This window comes from Falco rusticolus, chromosome 4 (assembly GCF_015220075.1).
Source record: "Falco rusticolus isolate bFalRus1 chromosome 4, bFalRus1.pri, whole genome shotgun sequence".
Taxonomy (NCBI): Eukaryota; Metazoa; Chordata; class Aves; order Falconiformes; family Falconidae; genus Falco; species Falco rusticolus.
The window spans coordinates 16,068,526-16,090,986 of record NC_051190.1 but is presented as its reverse complement, the minus strand read 5'-3'; the positions used below and the strand labels follow the sequence as shown (position 1 = coordinate 16,090,986).

General features: G+C 39.6%; 1 protein-coding gene across 7 annotated transcripts in view; it reads right to left on the bottom strand.

Annotated features, from left to right (window-relative positions):
- The window catches only part of ATXN7 (ataxin 7), an 89,680-nt gene that overhangs the window by 4,934 nt on the left and 62,285 nt on the right, over nucleotides 1–22,461 (bottom strand). For all 7 annotated transcript variants that reach the window (XM_037386504.1, XM_037386503.1, XM_037386505.1 and 4 more), the window contains 7 exons: nucleotides 7,290–7,539; nucleotides 6,347–6,609; nucleotides 5,479–5,561; nucleotides 3,455–3,720; nucleotides 2,834–3,032; nucleotides 1,848–1,969; nucleotides 619–1,570 (listed from right to left, as the gene is read on the bottom strand). In XM_037386504.1, coding sequence (XP_037242401.1) covers nucleotides 619–1,570; nucleotides 1,848–1,969; nucleotides 2,834–3,032; nucleotides 3,455–3,720; nucleotides 5,479–5,561; nucleotides 6,347–6,609; nucleotides 7,290–7,539 — 2,135 coding nt within the window. The remainder of the gene's footprint in view (nucleotides 1–618; nucleotides 1,571–1,847; nucleotides 1,970–2,833; nucleotides 3,033–3,454; nucleotides 3,721–5,478; nucleotides 5,562–6,346; nucleotides 6,610–7,289; nucleotides 7,540–22,461) is intronic.

The window sequence follows — 22,461 nt, the reverse complement described above, 5'->3', positions numbered from 1 at the left end:
ACAAATTTTTAAAATGGAATCTTACATATTCATGAGATCTGCTTCCTTTATAGTAAATATCTGCTTTACCGACCAAAAAGGTTCCTGTCTTATTTATAACATTTAATCTCGTTATTACGAAGTTGTTAGTCAATGACACCTTGGGATAATAGGCTTATTTTATCTTAGTATCACAGTTCTGTTATCAGCATCACTATGCTCCGCTTTGTAGAATGTTTATTACAGATACAGAAACAAGAAGCCAGGCTCAGACACGCAGCTCAGTTCCATGGCTGGGTGGCAAGACTTACTTTAAAAATTACTTTTTTTTAAAATGTGAGGACTTGAATTTAATCTGAGAGCAATTCATGGGCAACATCTAAGGGACTTGGAATGTCATATTTAAGGATACTTTAAAAACAATGAGCCACATTTTATGAGAGTTTTTATGAGAGTTTGTACAAATCTTGTGTAAATGTACTCCAAAAATACTCAAAATGAGTAGTGGACAAGTAAGAGAACTACCTTTTCCTTGAATAGGATCTGGAACTGGCTAGCTACTAATTAAGAGAACAGATGTAATATAAGCATGTGAAGAGGCATGTTCATATTGGCTTAGTCTGAGACGAAACCTCATACCTGATGAAAAAGAGAGTTGTTCATCAGTCCTTGCGTCCCTGGGATTGCACCAGTGTGTTTTGCATGAACATTGTTCACCGACGTCAATTTGGCAACCTTGTTTGATTTGCTGCTGCTGCTGTTTATGCTGCTTGAACCAGGTGAGCACTTTCTTTTCTTTCCTATTAATTTGTCGAGGGAAGTATGCGAATGTGAAAAACTGCTGTGTGAATTTACAGTCAGCTCACTGGACTGATGAACAAAAGGCCCTAAGGAGAGCGTGGAGTCGCTGCTGTTCATCATCACACTCATTCTCTTTATCGATTCTGCAGGGCTTCCAGTCGGAGGACCCCTCCCTGATTGGTCATGTTTGAGGCTAACAGAGTTAGCTTTGCTAGTCATACAGTTGAGGCCAACACTGTGGGACGAAGCTGTCACCGACGGATGATAGGAGGTCCCAGAGTTTCCAGAGTTAACCACACAGTTTTTTCTAAAGGACTCTGTGGAATGAGAAGGTGCTAGCAGTGCGGAACTGTTTTTACGCTTCTTTCCTGAGCCGCCGCTGCTACTGACGCTGCCGGTACTGTTACAGGTGCCACTGCCAGCAGAAGATTCCTTAGGTTTAAAAGATTTGCTGGATTTCATTTTCTGAGGTTTGCTGGGCATAGGTGAAGGTACAGAGGAAAGCACTGTAGGTGTTGAAGGGGATGAAGACACTTGTCTTGATTGCATACTGCAGACAGGATCCACTGCACCCAGAGTAGCAGGATTGGCATTTAGTGTCGTTCCATGTGATGGTACCGATTTATTATTCAGAGACACACAGGAAGGAGATACCAATGCTGGCGATGACATAACCGTGGTGGGTAAGAGGAAACCTGCTGCACTGACACCGTACTGTGAAGCAGGCATCGAGTTTGTCCTATGTGGTGCACGAACTGATGCTGTGTTACTAGATGCTGGAGGAATTTTCCTGCAGGTGAACAGAAAAACCTACATAGCTACCACTCTTCAGAACAATAATCAGTCTAATAATGCTACATTAAAGCAACCGTATCTTGAGGTTGATTAATGCCACTACAATATTTTATTAAATCAACAGTTAATTGTTGCAAAAAGTTTAAAGCACAGACTTATCAACCTTTGATCCGATTAATCTGAACACAAGATCACTGTTCGTTCACTAGAATCACGGGCTTCATGTATTCCTACAAATACCAAGAAGAATAAGAACTTTCACTTCTACTCACTTCCACATCTGTGAATTCAGATGCTTCTCCAACATGAAGTCAAGTGCACATCGAATGTGGTTCCACCGCTTGTCAAACACGTAATAACCTCTTCCAATTTGCTGACTACCAAATGTGCAAAACTGAAAAGACAGATTTTTATTGGTGTTTTCTACTTTCAGTAACAACTCTCTGAGTAAGAATGCACTTGTTTATAAATAAATATTGCTAAATCAACAGGCTTTTAGATGTTTAAATCAAGGATAAAAAAATAGCATATATAAAAATTCTAGCCTATATTAACAAGTATTTAAAATTTTTGGCCTTGGTATATTGGGATCACTTCTTCCCGTTTGATACTCCCATACTTACGACCAAAAGCAGCAGCCAAATTTGAAACCCTCTGATTAAACAGGGAAGGACAGTAGTGTGTGTTTGTATGTGTGTATAAAAACATATTACATATATATAACATCTGCATTTGAGAAGCTATCAGCTCTCTGCTCATAGTCTGTTTTTAAAAAAAGACATAATTTGATATACAGGCTAGGCAATAGAGCTTGTGCGTTCAGTTAGACTAACTAGCTTACACCAAGAGTTAAGTATTAGAAACCACATTACTGCTATCTTTATTGTGATGACTGGCACCTTGAGTAAAAGACGTGCATATGTGTGTGGGGAAGTCCAATAACAAAATCTCAGCAAAAATGCACTGTTCACATGTCCTTACTCTGAAACCACAGCATTTTAGAGCAGTTACCAATTTAATCTTCAGTACTTTGATTTCTTTTGGATTGGGAAAGTGAGCTCCAAACCTATTTATTTAGCACATTTAATTTGCAGTTACAGTTAAACCTTCACTGCCTACTAGGCAACAAAATAATTTTCTTCAAATCTAGAAAAAAAGCCACACACCCAATAGAAAACCACCCTTAAAACCCCCAAGTAATTTGGGTACAAGTTCAGAGCTAGCAAGAGACCAAGGTTAACTTTTACTTAAGACGTACAGCGGCTGGTTGAGGATGATGACCTGAATAATGACAATCCAGTTTTTCAACAGGCTCTTCTTTTTCATCACATTCTCCCTCATCACTGGATAACCGAGATGCTGGCTCAGCTGCAGGCAAGGGAGGGTGCGGGGACTCATGGACAGAAGGAGACTCACTAGGGGCATTTCCACTGTGCTGGGCTGGACAGCCTGGAGGCCTGGGCAAGGCAAGAAGTAAAGGTGTTATTTCACCTAGTCTAGTTAAACATTCCAAGCTTAAGTGCTTATTAGTGCTGACAGAAGGAAATCTACAATAACAGATTTCTGTTATTTTCTGTAGTCTCATAACGCATCTACCGAGAGGAAGGACGGGAGGTAGGGTACCGCCGGAAAAGCAGCATTGCCCAATCGTTGCTGAATTGCTTTCCTTGACGCAAGTCAGCTTTTACTATTTCAAACACCAAACCCTCCTTGCTAGGAGTTACAGCTCAGCACATAATTGCTTCTTGCAGAGAGACAGTCACCAAGCCTAGAGCAAAAATACTGCCCCATTCAACAGATCCGTATCGCTCTTCCAAAATTTACCGGATGAAGCCACCAATATTAATTTCACACCACTGGATCAGCACATTTTCCTTACCTTGGAAGACTGGGGGGGTGAGGTTTGGGTTTATTAGGTAATAAAGGCTTTGATTCTGTAAGAGTAACTCCATGAGAATTTTGGTGCAGCTCCTGGGAAGTTTTAGTAGGTGAGGGATGTGGTTCCCTGAGAGGGGGCATCTGCTGATGATGATCCGAATGTCGAAGAAGTTCCTTTTCCCTGGTTTTGCTTTTGTGCTCGGCTAATAACACATCAAATCGTTTTCTTCGACCCTGTACAGCCCTCCGCTGGGTTAAGGAATGTGTCTGCAAAACCATGAATAAATCATTAAGCCCAGGCTATTAGATTTGTGGAAGTGGAAACATTCAAAACACATATCTAGAGCTCTAAAACAAGAGAAAATCATCACACTCACGGATTAGTAAACAAACAACAGAAGGACTTAGAAAACAAACTTTAAAATTGCTTGGTGGATGATTATATCCCTGCCTGATGCAAAGTAACAAAAACTAGCTATCAAGTAAAAGGCTTCTTTCAAATTTCTTTTGAAAAAAAAACCCAAAAAACCCAACAGCCAACATTCTTATAAGGTTAAGACTGGAACTGAAAATGTGTTTTTACATTGACATTTTAATTGCCAACTACTGCACAACCAAAAACCCTAAGTATTTACTTTCACTTACTAAAATATTTAACACAATAATGTTGACAATCAGACTTCTAATGGCAGACATGAAAAATAGTTATTAAAAGACCTTGCTTCCCTTTATATACTAACTATTCCTTGAAAACTAATGTAATCAAATAGATACTAAGGAATGCACAAAAATATACAGCAGAATCCAGAGTCAGACAAAACTAGAGAGTCCTTTGAGTGTCCTGAATACTACACATAGCAAGGTATGTATGTGTATATATGGTACACATTCTATGCAAAGTGAAGTAGATGGAAATTATTTTTCTAAACTGTTTAAGTCACATACAATACCTTTTTTTTTCATATGGCATAATAGGTTTGATTGTGTTAATTTTAGTAGGTGAAAATTATTATCACATATTTCAGACAAATACCAATACTGAAAAATACTTTATGAGTAGGTAAAATATAAGGAAATGCTGAGAAACACATTTAGGATCTTTCTCTTTAACACTACTGATTTGCCTAGTTCTCTTGTAAAATCTTGAAGCCTTTCCCTCCTCTATTAGCAAAATACCTGCCTCCCCCCCTTAATTCCAAAAGGGCAACATGTGCAGTTCCTCTGGGTCACTAGTGCCAGCTTCATTTACCTTTGTTCTGTACATGGTTTATTTACCAGATGCTTCCCCTACTGACAGTTCAGCTGCTTTGCAGGAGAGTAGCTGAATGTTACACAGTTGCAGGGGATCTGGATTTTTGGTTCCTTGGGACTAAGTGATATCCCCCTGTTCTCTGAGATTTTTGAGCCAGAGGACACATTTCATCTGACCAAAAGTTTTTATCGCTTGTTTAATTTAGAGTTTTGACCTCTAGGCATACTCCATGGCTTTTTCAAAAGACTCATTTCTGAGCTGGCTGTGCTGCTACTGTAGTGCTACATCAAGCAGCATTAGTGTTTACAGAAATATCTCAAGTATCTGCTGCAGACTCTGCTGGGGGTAAAGGAGGGGTTGTGACAGGGGAGGATCTTCATTATTTAAATCCTACAGAAACAAATAATACTTCTAAAGTTTAGGAGGAATTTTGAAATTCATGATCTATGACCCAAAGGTTATCCCTCAAAAGAACGTCATGCAGGTCTCCTACTACCTACACATGAAGTAGGATAATCTGTCCCATGTCAACATCCATGTTTAAAGGGTTTATACAGAATTACAAACCTCCAGGTTTCTTTGAGAAATACATTTTTGAATAAATAATTAACTGAACATCAAAAACAATTTATTTTTTGTTCTGGGCAATGTGTTTTGAGAGGTACTATTTACAGTGGCAATTACAAACAGCAAAAACTTGTAGTTTTCTGTCATACTCCTCAGGAAATTGAATTAAAACTTTTCATAATCTTATTTGGATTAAGATTGCCTACCTTGCATGTCAAAGACCTAGTACAAGGTTTCCTGGTTTCCACATCAATGACACCACAGTATATATCTGGATCAAATTCTCTCTCTGTCAAAGGCACACAGTATTGCAAAGTTACAAAAAGGCATTTTGAAATACTAACATTTATTTAATTTATAAAAATTAACCATATTGGAAACAGTTTTCAAATGTAACACAGGCAAGTGTTCAAATAAAAAAGCACAATAAAATCTTATGAATAAAATTGTACAGATAAAATTTTCTACACTCTCAGCAAGTTCATGCTGTGCTGAAATACAGATCTCAAGTCTACAAACAGAACAGAGACATTTACAGCTGTAAGGGACCTCAAAGGAGGGGTGGATCCTGCCAGTTAAGATTCGAGGTCGCCATCAATACGAACTGTGACAAATGGTGGGGTTCTGTGTTGGTTTTTGTGTTAAAAACTTTTCTACCATCCTACTAATGCTGAAAGTTATTGTGTTTAAAAGAGTAGACTGCGGTTACATTTTTTAATTTATGAGGTGCTAGTTGTTCTGTTTTCTGTGTATATTTGGACCTTCCATATAGTAAGAAGGAAAAGAAAAATCTTTAAAGACAGAGGAGTGTAATTCTAAAACTGTCAGAACTGTCAGGCCCTTGAGGTCTGTATGGTTTCTGAAAGCAATAGCCACTTTTCAAGTTGTTTGCATCCTCTAAGAGTATGTCAAGTTATAGATTCAAATTCTAATGTATAAAACATACCTAATTACAAGTTTCTGTGTTATAAAAGTGTTTCATTTACTTCTGAAACTTACTTCTATATAGGCTATATATGTATTTCTATAGGTACACTGCTAAAAGGAATACAGCAAATAATTAAAAACAATTACCTGACAATCTTTTATGTAAAAATTTCCTATTATTTGTATTTTCTTCAGGTTTCTTTTCCAAAAATGGAGGCACAGAGAGAAGACCTTTACCATTCAGTATCTGTCCAGGGGAAGGCAAGGGTGGCTTTGGTATTGAGGGACAATTAAGGCCAGTCTTTATTGAGGAACTCACAGTAGTAGAACAAGTTGGACCAACAGCAGCTTTCAGTTGGGCACCATCTATCTTTGGATGAATCTTTTCCACTTTGACAGATGGAGTCATACTATTATTTATGAAAAACAAAGGGGGGGAAATGAAAACTGTAGTCATAAATAATAAAAAGTACTTAAAATACGTTATTACTCAACAATACTTTGATCTATTCACAAGGCAAATGTAGACCTTCCCCCTTTATTTCCAGTTTTTTATTCTTTCTTATTTTTGGATTTTTTGTTATGTCCATAAACTCTTACGTCCTTTTTTCTCCATTTCCTTGTAAGTATTTCAGAGGGTCATCAGGGACTTCAGAAACTGTTATTTGGATTCACAGATAAAGCGTATCACTGAAGCAACTGGAAGGGGCTTGTTATGTGCAGTGAGAGGTGTGTGACAGTAAATTATATTATCAGTTCTACAATCTCACACGTGCAGGTCAAATCACATGAATCAGAGCTAAAACTCCCTTATGATCAAAGTATGCAGATTAGATCAAAGAATTAAGAGCCCTGAGTAAAGTGACCTTTATTTATAGTGATTTAAGATGCGGCTTTGCATGAGCTCTTGTTCAACATGGTCATGAGTATTATCTATGATCTTAAGACTAGGCTGCTGTAAAAGACCTGGAGGAGTTTAAAGTGATCATCTCCTAAACCAAACCCCCTCTGAAACAAAAGGCAACGTTACTGATATAGCAGTGTCTATGGAAGTAGTAACACTTAATTTTTTGCCAAAATGCATACTCACATTTTATCATGGGGAACTTTGCTATGTACCGAATGCATTAACCTGTTGTTTCCGCTGATCTGCAGCTTGTCTTTGGGTGATTTCAACAACTTGGAATTTGATGATGATGCACTAGTACCTCCACTGGATGAACGATTGCTCCCACTTGCACTGCTACCTTTGTTTTTTGAAGGGAAAGATGAAATGAGGGAAAATACTGAAGAGGAGGGAGGAGTCAAAGGCGGCTTGCTGGAGGAGCTGTGTCTTCTTTCTGAAAAGGAGGGGAAAAAAGAGGGTTTTAAGCTCCCACAGAGAATCAATTCTTAAATACATGTTGTCATTTACTCCATTAACATTTTTCTTTTATTGGCTTGGGAGGTCCCCTGCCACACACATTGCACAGAGGATTCAAGCCTCGCTGTAATCCATGAGGCTCCACTCACTGCTGGTCCCCAGGCAGTTACAAAGGTCTCTCAACTTTGGGAGCTACATTCCTCAACCACTAAAGCTTCGCTTTCAATAACATCCCTCACACTCTCTCCATCTTAAAAGGACAAGGAAGCGAGAATCAGACCTAGACCTGAGACACAAAGCAGGGAGATCTCTAGCCTCGGGCCAAGCAAGCTGAAACACCGTTAACAATTATCTGTAAGTATGTCTCCTAATGGTCAAAGTTATATTGCAGCCAGTATTTTAACTTCCACTTCATGACCATCTTCGGTATGGTCTACCAGACCTTCATTGTGGAACACCCCTGAGAACAGCAGCTCAGGTAGTGACCTACGTTGGGTTTTGGCGTGTTGTGGGTGTTTTTTGTTTTGTTTTGTTTCCCTCTTATAAATTCTATAGGATTTCTACTTAGGAACCAATTACAGGAGCAGCAGATATTCTTCTAAAAAAAATAAAAATCTAAACATTTGAATTAAAGAGTGGTCACGCTCCACCAGTGAATGTGTTTGAAAATAAATTATTTAGTTAACATTAATATATTGCTCGCATTAACTCATTTAAAATAGCCGATCTTGTAAAGGTAGTTCTTTGGAACAATTAATTCTCAGTCACAAAACACCTGAGAGATTCAGGGAGTACCCAGCTCTGCCCACACACGGACGTGTTAACTGACCATTTACTTGACTGATACTCGGACACCTGTGATTCCTCGATAATCTGTGCAATCAACACCTGCTTAAGAGACACGTCCGGCAATCAAGCATATGCAGACCTCAGATCTAAGAGAGAACTAAGAGTGAGCACGTCTGCCAGGGGAGTTGGAAGGCACCTTTCCCCTCAAAAGTGACACCACCTCTTTCTCAACCAAGTATTGTAAAAGGTGCCCAAATCCACCAGCGATCAATCCCAGGACCAGCTTAGAGACTGTAACTTAAATTTACTTCAGCTGTGGAAGGAGCTGGCTACTCATGAAGTTACAACTACAGCCACGAGTGAAAGTCAAGTCCAGTGCAACCTGTATGGAAGTCCGTAATGCTCTGGAAAATATAAGTTAATACATCCGTGTTCTGCTTATATGACCTATTTCCACCCCCACCCCACCCCCTCCCAGTCCTAAATACAGCAATCATATACCCCTTAGGTGATGACCAGCCAGGACTCCCTTTGTAGCTGGAAGCCATCAAACAAAACAGCACCAATCCTGCACCAGTGTCATCGGGCACATCACCCAGTGCACAGCCCCTGCCAGCAGGACCGTAACACAGTACAACAGCAATCACCAGGGGGGAAAAAAGGTCAAGCCACTCCAGCAGTGCAAGAAGATGACACAGGAGTCTTACACCCGGCAAGCTAATTTCTTACAGAGGGGGGGAAGCAGCATTGTAAATATGTTCGTTAGCTCGGGTTAGGGGTGGGTGGGAAATAAGAAAAGAAAAAGCACAGAGCTTAGACTGGGCAACTCCAGTCAGGAAATGATCTCTGAGGATGAACCAAGTGATGCATGTTTCTCTCTAACTGCAAAATGGGTGCAAAATACCTAATCTTCTGCAAAAGAGTCATCACTTCTTAATCGGTATTTACCAAAAAGCTCTGAGAGGTCAACTGAAATGCCAAACAGAAATACATAACAAATGCAGTAATTCATCACTCATCTCAAGAAACAGCAGCTTTAAAATGATAGCATTTAGAACAACTAGTTGTCTGTGATGTTCAAAATCACCCTAGTTTTCCAGAACCAGATGCCATTGAAGACTTTTAGAAGCGAAGTATGTTAGCGTATTTCTGTTCTAGTAAATGGCTGCGTTTCTAATATGACACACTGCTTATTGCCAAATGTCTTTTTATAGCAGTGGCAAGAATCCCCGAGCAGGTCTGATAAGTTACTATTTGAGGGCCATTAGTTCAGCGATGCTACACCCTGTGAGATTACTCTGTGAGATAATGAGAAAAATTGCTCAATACTCTTCCACCTTCTGTATATTTAGAAAATTCAAAATCCAAGTTCTTATCACAGTTATAAATAATATCTAATAATCCAGTCGATGACTAATGCAATCTTTGGGAGTTTGTTATGATTTTATTTTTTTTTAAGGAAGAGCGGGTGGTGTTACATCCTTGGGGAAAACTTGGCAGGCGAGAAGAGAAAGGGACTAGAATAAGACCAAGTACCTCCTCATTAGGAATAAACAAGACAAAATATTAATCTCCGCTATTAATCCAAATTATATGAACACTGATTTTCTGGCTGCTTTAACTGGTACTGTTCTGGCAGTAAATTGAGATGTTACTGACTACCGCTGCATGAATATTTCACAGCACCAGTCTCAAACAAGTTGAATTAATATAAAAAGAAAGTGTGTTAAACTGCTGATAATAAAAAAACACAACCAACCAACCAACCCACCCACCCAAGAGAACTAAGGCTAACCGCTGATCACACACCAAGATTACACTCGATCTGTCAGAAAGGTATTTCCATTCTACAGACATATGCGTCAGAACACAAACACACACAACAAAAAAGCTTTTTCTAGAATTTTGGGACAATTTCTGAAAGAGATATTTTAACACTGTATATCTGTGAAATGTTTACTTTCTCCTGTACGTAACCATGACTTGTGTAGTTTACCAACCAAATGAGAAGGCTTTTCAGCTAATTTTTTGTAACCTGCCTGGACTTGTTTCATGTTGACCTACGTACAAGTAGAGGTAGGGCTGCTACTAGGATCTGCTTATATTTAATGTTTCAGGTTTTTTTATAAAATTCATGTATTCAAGTGCAATCAGCTGGTTTACAAAACAGATCATAAGCAGAAACTACCAATGCATCTCATTGGAGAAAGCCAATATTATTTTTGAAACCAGACACGTGTTAAGCATGGCATACTTGAGCTAATTCATACATTTATTGACAGACTGACATAGTCTTTTAATAGAAAAATTACTACACAAACTGTCACTGAATAATCAAGACCACCATGCTTATTATGCTAAGCATATTATAAGGATAAATTCTACTAATCACCTGCCAATCTAATACAGTTCCCATTTGCCATTAACTCTGACTCAGCCTGAAAATATTTAAAAATAATTACCTCCAGGTGTTCAGTCTTCAGATTTTAAAAGTTAGTACTTACATCCCTTACCTTCACATAACTCTGAAGAGAAAAACAATTTTTTTTATGCCATGATTGCTTTTACAGCACATCAAAGTGATATTTCAAACACTACACTTGTGTAAAATGGTTCTAAACTCTAAAATGTAGGGGGAAGATATTTCTTTTGTGTTGTTTGTTTTTTAAAAATGTAAGAAAGATATAAGTATTGGCCTTGGACAAAGGACCAGAAAGTCTTCCTTGATCGCACAGCACTGGGTAGAAGCTGACCTAAAATGAAAGTTGCGTTCAACACTAAACCTTAACAAATAAAGTCCTCCTTATATAATTTTTTATATTTTATATTTTTATATTTATAGAACATCTTTGTGACCCTAAGGAGAGGGCTGTACTGAGAGTTCGAAAGCTGTGAAAAGAGGTGGCATCCCAACGAAGGCTGTTGCTGCTCAGTGACCGAGTTATCTGTTAACTATCAATTTGGAAACATACAGTGATAGTTTGTGTGCTGCTAGACTTATGGGTGAGCAAAAATTATATATGCATACTGCCAAAGCACATGGGACTTCCTGATAAATTAGATACTGGTAATTTAAATCTCTTCAAGGGCTTTAAAACAAAATAAACAAACAAACCCCCCCCAAATTAAGCAGCTTCACTTGGCCCTTAGTCTGGCTTCCAGTTTTGGGGGGTTTAAATTCCTATTTTCCATTGTGTATTTGCTACTAAACATGCAATAATTTCTGAGAAAATGCAAAGTAGTGACCAGGCAGGGGAAAAAAGGAAGAAAGGGAAAAGGAAAAAAAAATAAAGCTTCTCACTATGTTTGGCTATTAATTCTTGTTCTTTCATCAATGAGTAAACACTTGGACTCACTGTGATTTATATCCTTATTCCTATATTAATATAAAAGATTATATCCCTTTACAGAGAAAAATACTCTTTTTCATAAAATGTCACTTTCTTTGCTGTATGCTTAACAACAAAAAATAAAGAGTAAAAACACTTTAAATTTTTCACAATGTTCCTCCCAGGTCTACACTTAGTTCCAAAAATCTAGGAAGTGTTTTGCACTGTTCATTCTCTCTGGGCATCAATTAATAGCTTTGGCCAGCAAATACAAGATGTACAGATCAAATTTCATAAACTTTTTTTTTTAATGCTGACTTCTTATGTAAGTACTGGGCAAAAAGTCAAACTGACCTGTGTCAGCGCTAGCAGAGCCCTCGTTAAAAATGAAGCACACCCATCTGAACACACACAAGTTTAGTCCAGTGAAATGTTGCAACTTCAGTTAGCATTCTGAAAACCAGTTTCAGCATGGATTAGCCTAGATATAGGAGTATCATTCAGACTATAGAATTAAATGTGTATATTGGAACGAAGTATAAAGATCACTTTAAATTATTATTTCATGTATCTGTCTCACCTAAAGTATAAGCATGATAAAAGTGCACATTAACTCAAACCTACCTTTTTTTCCCCCATCGTACTGAGCTACTGTTTCACTTGTCATTTAAGAAATTATCTAGTACAGCCATACTAAACCAAACATCTTTTACTTGAGGATAAAATTTATTTTCTGTCACTGTGACTATTATATTTCTAGAGTAATTGTGGAGAGCTCATTTCTCCAGAACGGTCAGATCCATGACGTGACAGGAGAGCACAGACTGGGACACTGCTGTGGAAGGGCACCTCACCATAGCTCCAGATTTTACCCAGCAAGGAATTAAAATCCCTTTTGTGGCTCTAACCCAAAGGCCTGTGTTGGGCTCTGATCCACCATCACTCTGACCTCACCATAACAAGGGGGGGGGGGGGGGGGGGGGGGGGAAGAAAAGAAAAAAAAAAAAGATAACATCCATGAGGATTTCGCAGGGGAAACCTGGGAGCTAAACCAAACACCGGCATAGCAGGCAAATTACTCTCCCTTTGATGCCACCCTGGCAGCCTGCAGCTGCTTGGGAGCAATCGCCTGTTCCGGATCTTGATCTGCTGCTCACTCACTTATTGCTGCTTCATTATCCTGCTCTAATCAGGGGCCCTAGATACCAAGGATTCTGCCTTAATCTTCAACTGATGTCCCTTTAATCATCCCATCAGTTCTGTTTGCACTGTAAATCAGGATGAGGTCACTCCATCTTCAATTGTGTGGTGTTTAAACTTACACACTTAGCTCAACAGACAGCATCTAAGCAAAGTCGTATTTTTCACTCCAGCAAGAAAGTTACAGAAAAGAATATTTATGGAGTCCAAGCCATCAGTATGACAGACTGCCAAGGCTTGATTGGCACCGGTACAATCTGTCATGTCTCTAGAGAGTATTCTTCTTGCTATTTCATAAAAAAACATTGCTTTGCAACTGGCAGCTGATATTATTGTTTATCACTTAGTGTTAGCAAAACCATGAAGAGAATCTGACTGATAGTCATAGATGCTTATGGCATTCCATTCACAGAAAAATAACACTTTAGCAGAAGAAAACAAAAAAAGGAAGTGTATCATTTCTATTGCAGCACATTGAATGTAACTCAGGGTGGTAGATACGTAAGCAGTACATTGCTGTATGTATTTACATCAACACAATGGTCTTTCGTATCTTGACCAGAGTTCTTCATTATTAGAAATAAATAGTAACAGGTATAAACTATTTATCTAAGAAATAGGTTTCTGTAGTATCTTTTATGCAGACTAGGGCCAAGTTAGCAATACTGATGTAACCTTACGTCCTGCACTTCCTCACTTCAAAGCTATTCAGCACAATTGCAGTACAGAATGTTTCTGTTGCCTGTGTAGATACCACCATGTGAAGAGGCAGTTAAGCTACAATGATACAACTTTACTTAAAATGTGTCTCTTCTGAAAAATCCACCAAAATTGAATATCTAGCCAATTTTCTTGAAGCCTATTTTTAAAACCTTGAGTTCACCTCCACACCTTGGTATGTTAACAGGTTTGCTTTGCCTAGCACAGCCTTTAAACATGCTGGGTTTTACCTTTTCACATTACACCTTCACCACATACATGCTACAGCATTGCTGAAAGACAGTCTTTATTTACATAGAGATGGTTAATACCCAAGAAGATAAAAATCACCCTGTTAGGGGCAAACAATAGAATTTAAGTTGAAGTCATACATTACAGAGCAAAATATAACTACAGAGACCAACAATTGTAAAAATTCCCTTTGAAATGCTCTTTCATATTAAAGCAATCTGTGGAGGCTTCAGCTTGGTAAGTGCCATGAAACATTTACACTCTCCAACAAAGAACTCTGGAAATTATCTTCCTCTCAGAAAATCCTTTGTTGAAGCCAACAGACAAATAAAACAAATACATCAAGACCTTTCTAATTGCTGACTGGGTACGCTCCATAGTTATATGTCAGTTCCTAGTTCCTAGGATGTTTTCACTTCTCAAATGAGGGCTGTATCACCATTAAGCTTTACATGTTATCTGTTTTCTGCATCTCTGTCCGATGGCAGCATTGGTGTGTGTACTTCCTGCTCCGTTGTCCAGTTCTTCCTCATCAGGGCAGGGATCCCACTGTTCCAGCTATGAATTCCCACACCATTCTCTTAGTCAATCACCTCCAAAACACATGCTACAAGCCTCCCTAAAAAGCATGTAAAATCTGCCTCTGCTTTTAGCTAGGGTACACTGACTTATTACAAAACCTCATAATTACAAAGAATTTATTTTTTTTTTTTAGATACACTTTGGTTACAAATGCTCAATTCAGAACCCAAAGCTCTCATATATACAAACATTTGGGTTTCATTGTATCATTCCAGTTCCAAAATCCCCCCACAGTAATTCACACTGATTTAAGACATGTAAATAAAGCGTATCTGGATGTTTATGATGGTGCAGCACACAACTAATCTTCCTCATGAAATCCAAACCTCAATGCAACCAGAAGTCACAGATCATTTTGAATGATGTGTTTGGAATAGCTACTTCAACTAAAGGTTTCACATAACCTACCAGTCCACAAGTCCCAGACTGACAGATTTTAGCTCAACTTTCACTTTGGTTTGTTTTTAAAAGCAGGTTTACCAGAGCACTTAACATAGGAAATGCAAGCAAAGTTGGGAATTGGAAAACATTCTCTGAGAATATTCTCGATTTCACCTTCCCCAGCCTCGTTGCACCACATTCAGTGTGCCACTGCAACCCTCTGAACCTTCCCAACATTTAAATATGAATATTTGCAAATTATTTACTCAACTCCCAAGAGGTACTATGACGGTTAGTAAACCACATCCCTTTGAACAGAAACAGAACACAAACTTTAGCTATTATAATTATTTTGTTAACAGTTAATAGAATAGTTATAGAGAAGCACTGGCTACTTTGAAAACTGTAAACCCAATTACTCAACTTCTGATTTCTAAATGCATGTGTTTATAATTTTCCTCAAGATTTACTTTCAAGAACCAAAATCCACTCACACTAGTGATCCCTGCGCAAAATATGTTTGATAAAGGACTGTGAAATTCTGTGTACGCAGGGTCAGTTTTGTTGCCACCACTGAAGAAAACAGAGGGAGGAGTGGAAAGAGTTAATTTTCACTACTAATATTCTGCACGTCAACTTCAATACGTTAAAATCCTATTTCAAAGAGGAGACAATCCTGTAACTACAATTTAGGGTATTTAAATGTTGCTTTTTAAAATGCTACAACTACAGCGTAGCAAGGACAGCAGTGTAATTCTTCAGCAGCACAACACTTAACTGGGCAGGAATGGCCACCTCCACTATGATAACTGCTGCAAAACAGCCCCAAATCCAGCACACCTCCCCAGTCTCCAAGATTACCACCACAGAAAGGAGAGCGAGGAGCAGATTGCAAGTAGATATTATTAAGAACCTAGCAAAACCCAGCAACACTAAAATGTATTTAAATAAATAACCTTCAAGTACATCCCTTTCTCCACTGCTGTCTCTCCACAACTCTCTGTACATTCCGAAAGCTAGTTTCCCCATTTTTCCCCATTTGTTACTAATCCTTTCAAACCCCCTTATATTCAGCGCACATGAGTAGTTCTGTAATCAATTTCCACAGGATTTAAAATTCTTCTTTAAAATACATGGGGTTTGCCCCCACGAGATGTAAAATAACCCTTGAAGCACCAACAAATATACTGTCATCCCAAGCCTGCAGGCAGACTAGGGTTTTGCTGTGTCACGCAGCTCCCTTGTGCAGCAGCAAACTGGAATTAGGGATGCTCCCATCAGGTTTGTTTCAGCTATTCAGAGCCCCACGGAGATCAGTAAAACTCTCAAGAGCAACATGGGAAAACTGATAGAGGCAGGACATTATATTATTCACAGAACAGAACGACAAGCAAAATGGAGTTAAGACGACTGACTGTTGGGAGGTCCCCTTTGATCACCCAGAAAAGGATGTTTTTCTCCATCCTTCTCCATGCCCCTCTTTGCTCAGGTAAACCCAAATGCAAGGGCTTCAGCATCCCAAACAAAAGGCTCTGCCACAACATCCAAGATCAAACTTCTGCAATGTTTTTCCAACCACCTTGCCAAGAGGTGGGGGAAAGGACAGATTTCTCTCCCAGGGAACTGGCCCTGGCCCTTTCGGTCAGTAGCTCTCTTGTAAATCTGTCAGGCGCTGGAATATAAATACTGCAAAGTTATTACGGAAGGACAGTAGAGTGTCTTAGATGGTAATCGGGCCATGGAGAGATTATAACGTCCACATTATGAGCACTAATCTCTGTGGAGCCTGTTGATGACATGACAATACCTGCACTGTCTGATTAAAAAGCAGGTATTGAATAAATCATTCTTCTGCTATTAAAAAAAATGTTATTCAAAATAAACTTCAGAAAAGCTACAGTGATAATGAACAAAAGCATCGAACAGACAAAGGTAACCAGTACAGATCAGCGTACCAAGATGCAGTATGGGACAGCTTCCTCAAAAATACAGCTGAAAAACTGTTGTCTCATATACGCTTAGCCTGAATGACATAAAAGAAAAGCTTCAGAATTTCAAAACAAGCCTAAAGCAAATTAAAAATAATTAAAAAATTATTCCGATGTTTAATAGAAAGTTGAGTGAACGTAAGTTTAAAGAACTGTGTGTTGAAAGCATGGAAATAAATAATTAAGGGAAGAACCACACAATCACATAATATTATAATACTGTGTCATGTATTTAGAGTTCACGTATCCAAATGCCTGTTTACATCCTTCATCTTGCTAATGCTTCTATTCATGCCACAATCAGGAATTTTAATATTTTCCCCTGTACCTCTTTCTTTACATGTAGCAAACTTTTGATTGTCATATGTTGACCATCAGACTCGGCTCTGCTACAAAAAAAAAAAGTTGACACTGAAACTAGCAAATGAAAACACAAAGGGGGCTACAGGCTAACTGATAAAGTTCTGAACTGAAGACGGGTGTTAAAAAAAAAAAAAAAAAAAAAAGGCCTTGAAATGGACAGCTCTCCATATGAAAGAGATCAAGAAGAATACATTTTACTTTGTTTTGACCAGGGGAATAAGAGAACATACCATAGGATATAGACAAAAATAGCATCAGCTAAGCAAATCACATTATTTGATTTTGTCATTAAGGAACTACAGGATAATAAGACATCGAGCACTACTGTTTTTCTTACATATTGCACAACTAACTAGTGACATCAACAGGCACACGATATGAAAGCTTTGTAAGATTAAAAACAAGATAAACATGTACGTGGCTACTTAGGACTAACCACCTACAACAGCCCCTCCTCTCCCCCAAGGTGTTACTGCTCGCAGTGGAGAAGGCTGACTGATGGAGCTGAGAAGGAAGCTCCTGGCACTATCCTGACATTGCCTGTCTCTCACCTCTGTCCCCACACATATGGCACGCCCTATGGGTGCAACAACTCATGTAAATAGGACAAAAGCATTCTTTACCAAGCCTCTATACCGATGGGCAGCGCCCACTTGCAGGAAAACCTCAAGGAGAAACAAAAACAGTATGAGGGATCCAGGCTGGGGTTTTGCCTGCACAGCTAACACCCCGTTTTCTGTCCCAAGGTTTTAAACACAAATATTTTATTTTTTTTAACTTTTACAGGATGGAAAAGGGAGATGGGAAGCAAATCTGTGGTGGGGTGAATTGCAGTATTTTTAAAAGAATTATTCTAAAAGATGTTTCAAGAGCTGAGTAACCTTCCAAAATCTGAAGTCTCTTGGAACATAATACTCTATTTGCAACATCAATGGAAAAGAGAGAGTAAATAATTCGGGGTTTTGTTCTAAGTCAGATCCTTACATCATTGTACCCTAATTTACCATTTTTAGGCATTAGTCATTTTTCAATTACAAAAAAAAGGATCGATACAGCTTATTTCATTAACACTGGTCAGTCACAATTGGTGTGAAACAACTGTTTTCATGTTTAAAAACACTGACCACATTAACTATATGCTAATTAAAATTTTACTGCAGCATTAGCACAAAGTCTCACAGAAATCACTAATGCAGTCAAACGGGGGCACAAACCTACTGTGCTTGCACAATTAAGTCTTTCAAATTAAGTAAACCAGCGTTTTCACATTTCACTTCGAAATAATGGAGCGATGCTGCAATTAGGATATGCTAACTAAAATGTTTGTGCAAGTTTAACCTTTTAAATAAAAACACAACTGCACTTGACACATCCAGGCTGTGTCTGCATTTCCCGTTTCCTCCAAAGCCGAGATACAACGGCACGGACCATCCTGCCCACAGCCAGCCATCCACAGAGCCGTAACAAGGAATGTATTTGCCCTTTGATTTATAAATTACACGGATGAGCACACTCAGGAAAACAAGCTAAAACGAACACGCTCTTAATAGTTTCTTTCTTTAATTAACACTTGGATTAACAGCTGCCAATTCTTCTGCAGGCCTGGCAGGATGGCAATCAGCTGTTGAAGTTTTTATTGCTGTTTTCTCCCCTTGCACTCTCCCCATCGGGGCTGGGGCTTCAGAGCGCTTTTGGAGGATTTTCAAGTTTCTGCAGGGAAACAACCTGGGAGCAGAGGCTGCCTCCCCCGGGCCCTGGCCAGGACCCATGCAGCCGGCCCAGCAGGGGCTGCATGGCACGGCATGGCACGGCACGGCGCAGAGCCCATCAGTTTGCCCTCGTTCGTGGTGAACTCGCCGCCCGCCTGCTTTTGGAGTCGAGCCAGGCCGCTCCAGTGACATTTCAGAAGGGCTCATGCGGGCCGCTTGCAGCGCTTAATCCCTCGCTATGAGATTATCCACGTCGCTTGGTGAACTCGGCTGAGGCCCCACAACACCCGTGAGCAGGGCTGCCATCCACGCTGGGCCACCTCAGCACCGCTGCTGGGGCTCCAGGCCAGCCTCAGCACCCTGCGGCCAGCAGCGGCCCCCGGGCCTCTCAGCCAGCCTCAGGTCTACCTACAAACCTGCTGCTGACCGTGGGCACCGCAGCCACGGAGGCAGCGCTGGCACCAGTCGCATACAGCCATGGCAGCGGCCCACACAGCTGCTCTTATGAGTCCTGCAGCAAGCTGCCAGGCCCGTGCCAGCGGCACTAGAAAAGTTCCTCTGGCAAACATGCTCATCACCCACCAGCCACATGGGGACGGTTTCCCTGTGGCCGCATCACTCAGCCCTAGGGGCACCCAGCATCCCAGAACTGCAGCTCCATGGGTAGCTGCCGGCTCAGGGGACATGGGTCCTGCCACCCCGGCAGAGCACCACAGGACACTCGTCGTGTGCTTCCTCAGCAGCAAAAATTCACTTCAGTATCTACTGTCCTGAACTTCCACATAGGTCTCAACATCCCGTTTCCAGACTCCAAGGTTTGAAGGTCAAGGTCTGATTTCCACCCAAAGCCAGTGCATGCATGTTAAAATCTAATTTTTACCAAATTATTGATTTCTGGACTATTGGCTAAGTAATCACTCATAAAAATTACAGTCTATCTGCTGACAAAAAAAAAGAACAGAAAAAAACAGCTTGTGGCTTTTGCTAGTTTCACATTACCATAACCAAAGCTAAAATTTCTGGTCTTTCCACACTTACCGAATTACATCCAAATTCATCTTTAACACCAAGCAAATCACTTTTTCACTAAAATGAAAAGCTGCCAAGAGGAAAGGCAGTTGGCTTGTACAAACACCTTTGTGTATTAGTATATTACTTTCATTAAGAAGGGTTGAACAGATGCAGAGAGCATCATTTCAGCAGGTTGGGTTTTGATTGAGTTGTTTTTTCTTTTTTTAAAGGAACGCAGAAACCTGGAGACTGCTGCTCCCATTAACAAGCTTAGAAATAAATACTAAAATCCTAAGCCACAAATACTAAATACTAACCCTCCCATGTCTATGCACTCAGAATATGAGACAGCAATCAGCTCCTCTTTTGCTCTGGATTTCAAGAGAAGTTGACAGCTCATGTCACTTTCCTATTAATTGTTAAGCACAACTCAGGAATACAAAGACATTTCCTTGGATTATGCTGTTTTAAAAACATATCTCCTTCCATCGCTAAAATTAGTACCAGAGGCATACATGTGTCTGGAGGATTTGTTTCTATTGTACACTCTTCTACTTGACACCCGTAATTAAAACCGGGTAAGTCTCCAACAGATTTTAGTGGTTCACAAAATTCTTGACTTTAAACTACTATGTGGGAAACTAGCACTGATGTATTTGTCTTCTTAAAAACTAGAATTTTTCTTTCTTTAGTCTTTGATTTGGCCTACTCTCATCTTAGGACCAAGAGGGCAAGTAACTTCTGTTTTGTTGCTTGCTCCACAAATAAACTAAGATCAGGCAAATTTAATCCCCACATGGAACAATAAAGAAAGCTGTCTTCCTTTTGAGTAGAAGGGGGGACAAAGAACCAACTACTAAGAAATCCCAGCAGCTGGGCATCAAGGCAGGAGCTGGAATGGAAGGGAGAAGCATGACGATACATTGACACAGAGGGAAAATGGCAATGGCCCACAGGAAGGCACACAATGGCAGAGAGAGAATGCAACGGGATTTTATGCCTGCTTATGTTATAGCAGCAGCATATATGCCAACTGTCTCAACCTCTGCGTTTGTTTTTATTTACTATTTTCCAATAACTAAAGGCTTCTAAGTAACTTTATACAGTAAATATTCTTGAGGTTTCATCTTGAAATGGACTGTGCATGTGCCACAGTTAAGTCACATGCTGCAAGTGTACACTGACAAATGCAAAATTTTCCTTAATGTAGTAAAAACAATTGTTATATAAGGCAATGAAATTAGGAAGTTCTCTTGGTACTAAATATCGCAAGAGGTTTTATTTTCTATCAGCACTACTTAAAGTGATTTTTAAAAAAATATCCCCAAACCACCAGCAACATTAGATTCAACATAAACACTTATACCATCAGCGTATAGTTCAGTACATTTCAGAGGCCTAAAATCAGCCTTGCAAGCTGTGGTAATACTTTGTGCAGATACATACACCTGTGCAATCTGCTTGCTTCCAGGGAACGAGGCTGAAGTGATGAGACCCCTGCTCTAACATCAGAAGGACAGTGCAGGCAGGGCTGGAGACAGAGAAGTAGTTTAATATGAATCGCTGTACAGAACCTAATGTCCAGGTCTTTGGTGTTGCAAGATCATCCAAGAACGTCAACTTGAATTGTGTTGAAAACATTGCAATGCAAGGAAGTTTGCTTCTTACTACCCAAGACAACGTAAAGAATGATATCAACTCCCTCCTTTCTTCATGTTCTCGCTGAACACATGTAACATGAGAAGTTATTTATATAATTTGTGATCTTATCACTATACACGCACATACAGTAGCTCCCTAATATCAGTAAGTATTGCAGAATGTTAAGAAACGCCAAAAAAAAAGAAAAATCATTCTATAACCTGAAGTGTTCTACACATCTTGCATTGCCAGAAAAATTATTTTTAAGATTGGCTAGAGAATTTTTAGTGTTTTACTTACATTGTATTTTCTTGCCTGGTTTTTGTGAAGCTAGAGATAAATACAGCTCTACCACGTCTCCTTCCACTTGTCTACATTTTAGTGTTCTGTATTTAGAAATCAGGTTGATTTGAAGAAAACCAAAGAGCTGGATTTGAGATGGTGTACCCTCTCACCCTCCTGCTGAGGCAGGTCCTAAAGATGCTAGGTTTATCATTACCATTAAAATCACCATTCAGACAGCAAAGGTAGGACCTCTTAGTGCTCTCATGGAAGGCAGACAGGAAGAGCATCACTGGTCAGTTATCACGTGTACAATCCAGCCTGTGACATGCCTATGTCTTATTAAACTGGCATGCAAAACAACGAAAAAAACCAACCAAACCAAAAAAAACCAGCAAAGCATGACATGAAACCTGAAGCTATGTATGTGCGCAGAGCAGCAGGTGTTGCAACGGAAGGAAAAGCAATGGCAAAACACACACGACAAAGCCATGGATGACCCAGCTTCATTATCTGCACTGCACATGAAACAACTCATTTATCCTTTCTCAAAATTCAGCAATCTCAGGCACCAATTTCACAATCACTTTAAGCTGGCTGGTGCAAGCTAATACTGCCACAGCAAAGAGGATTCCTGCCCTCTCCCCCAATCCTGACCGCTCAGTTCGAGCCT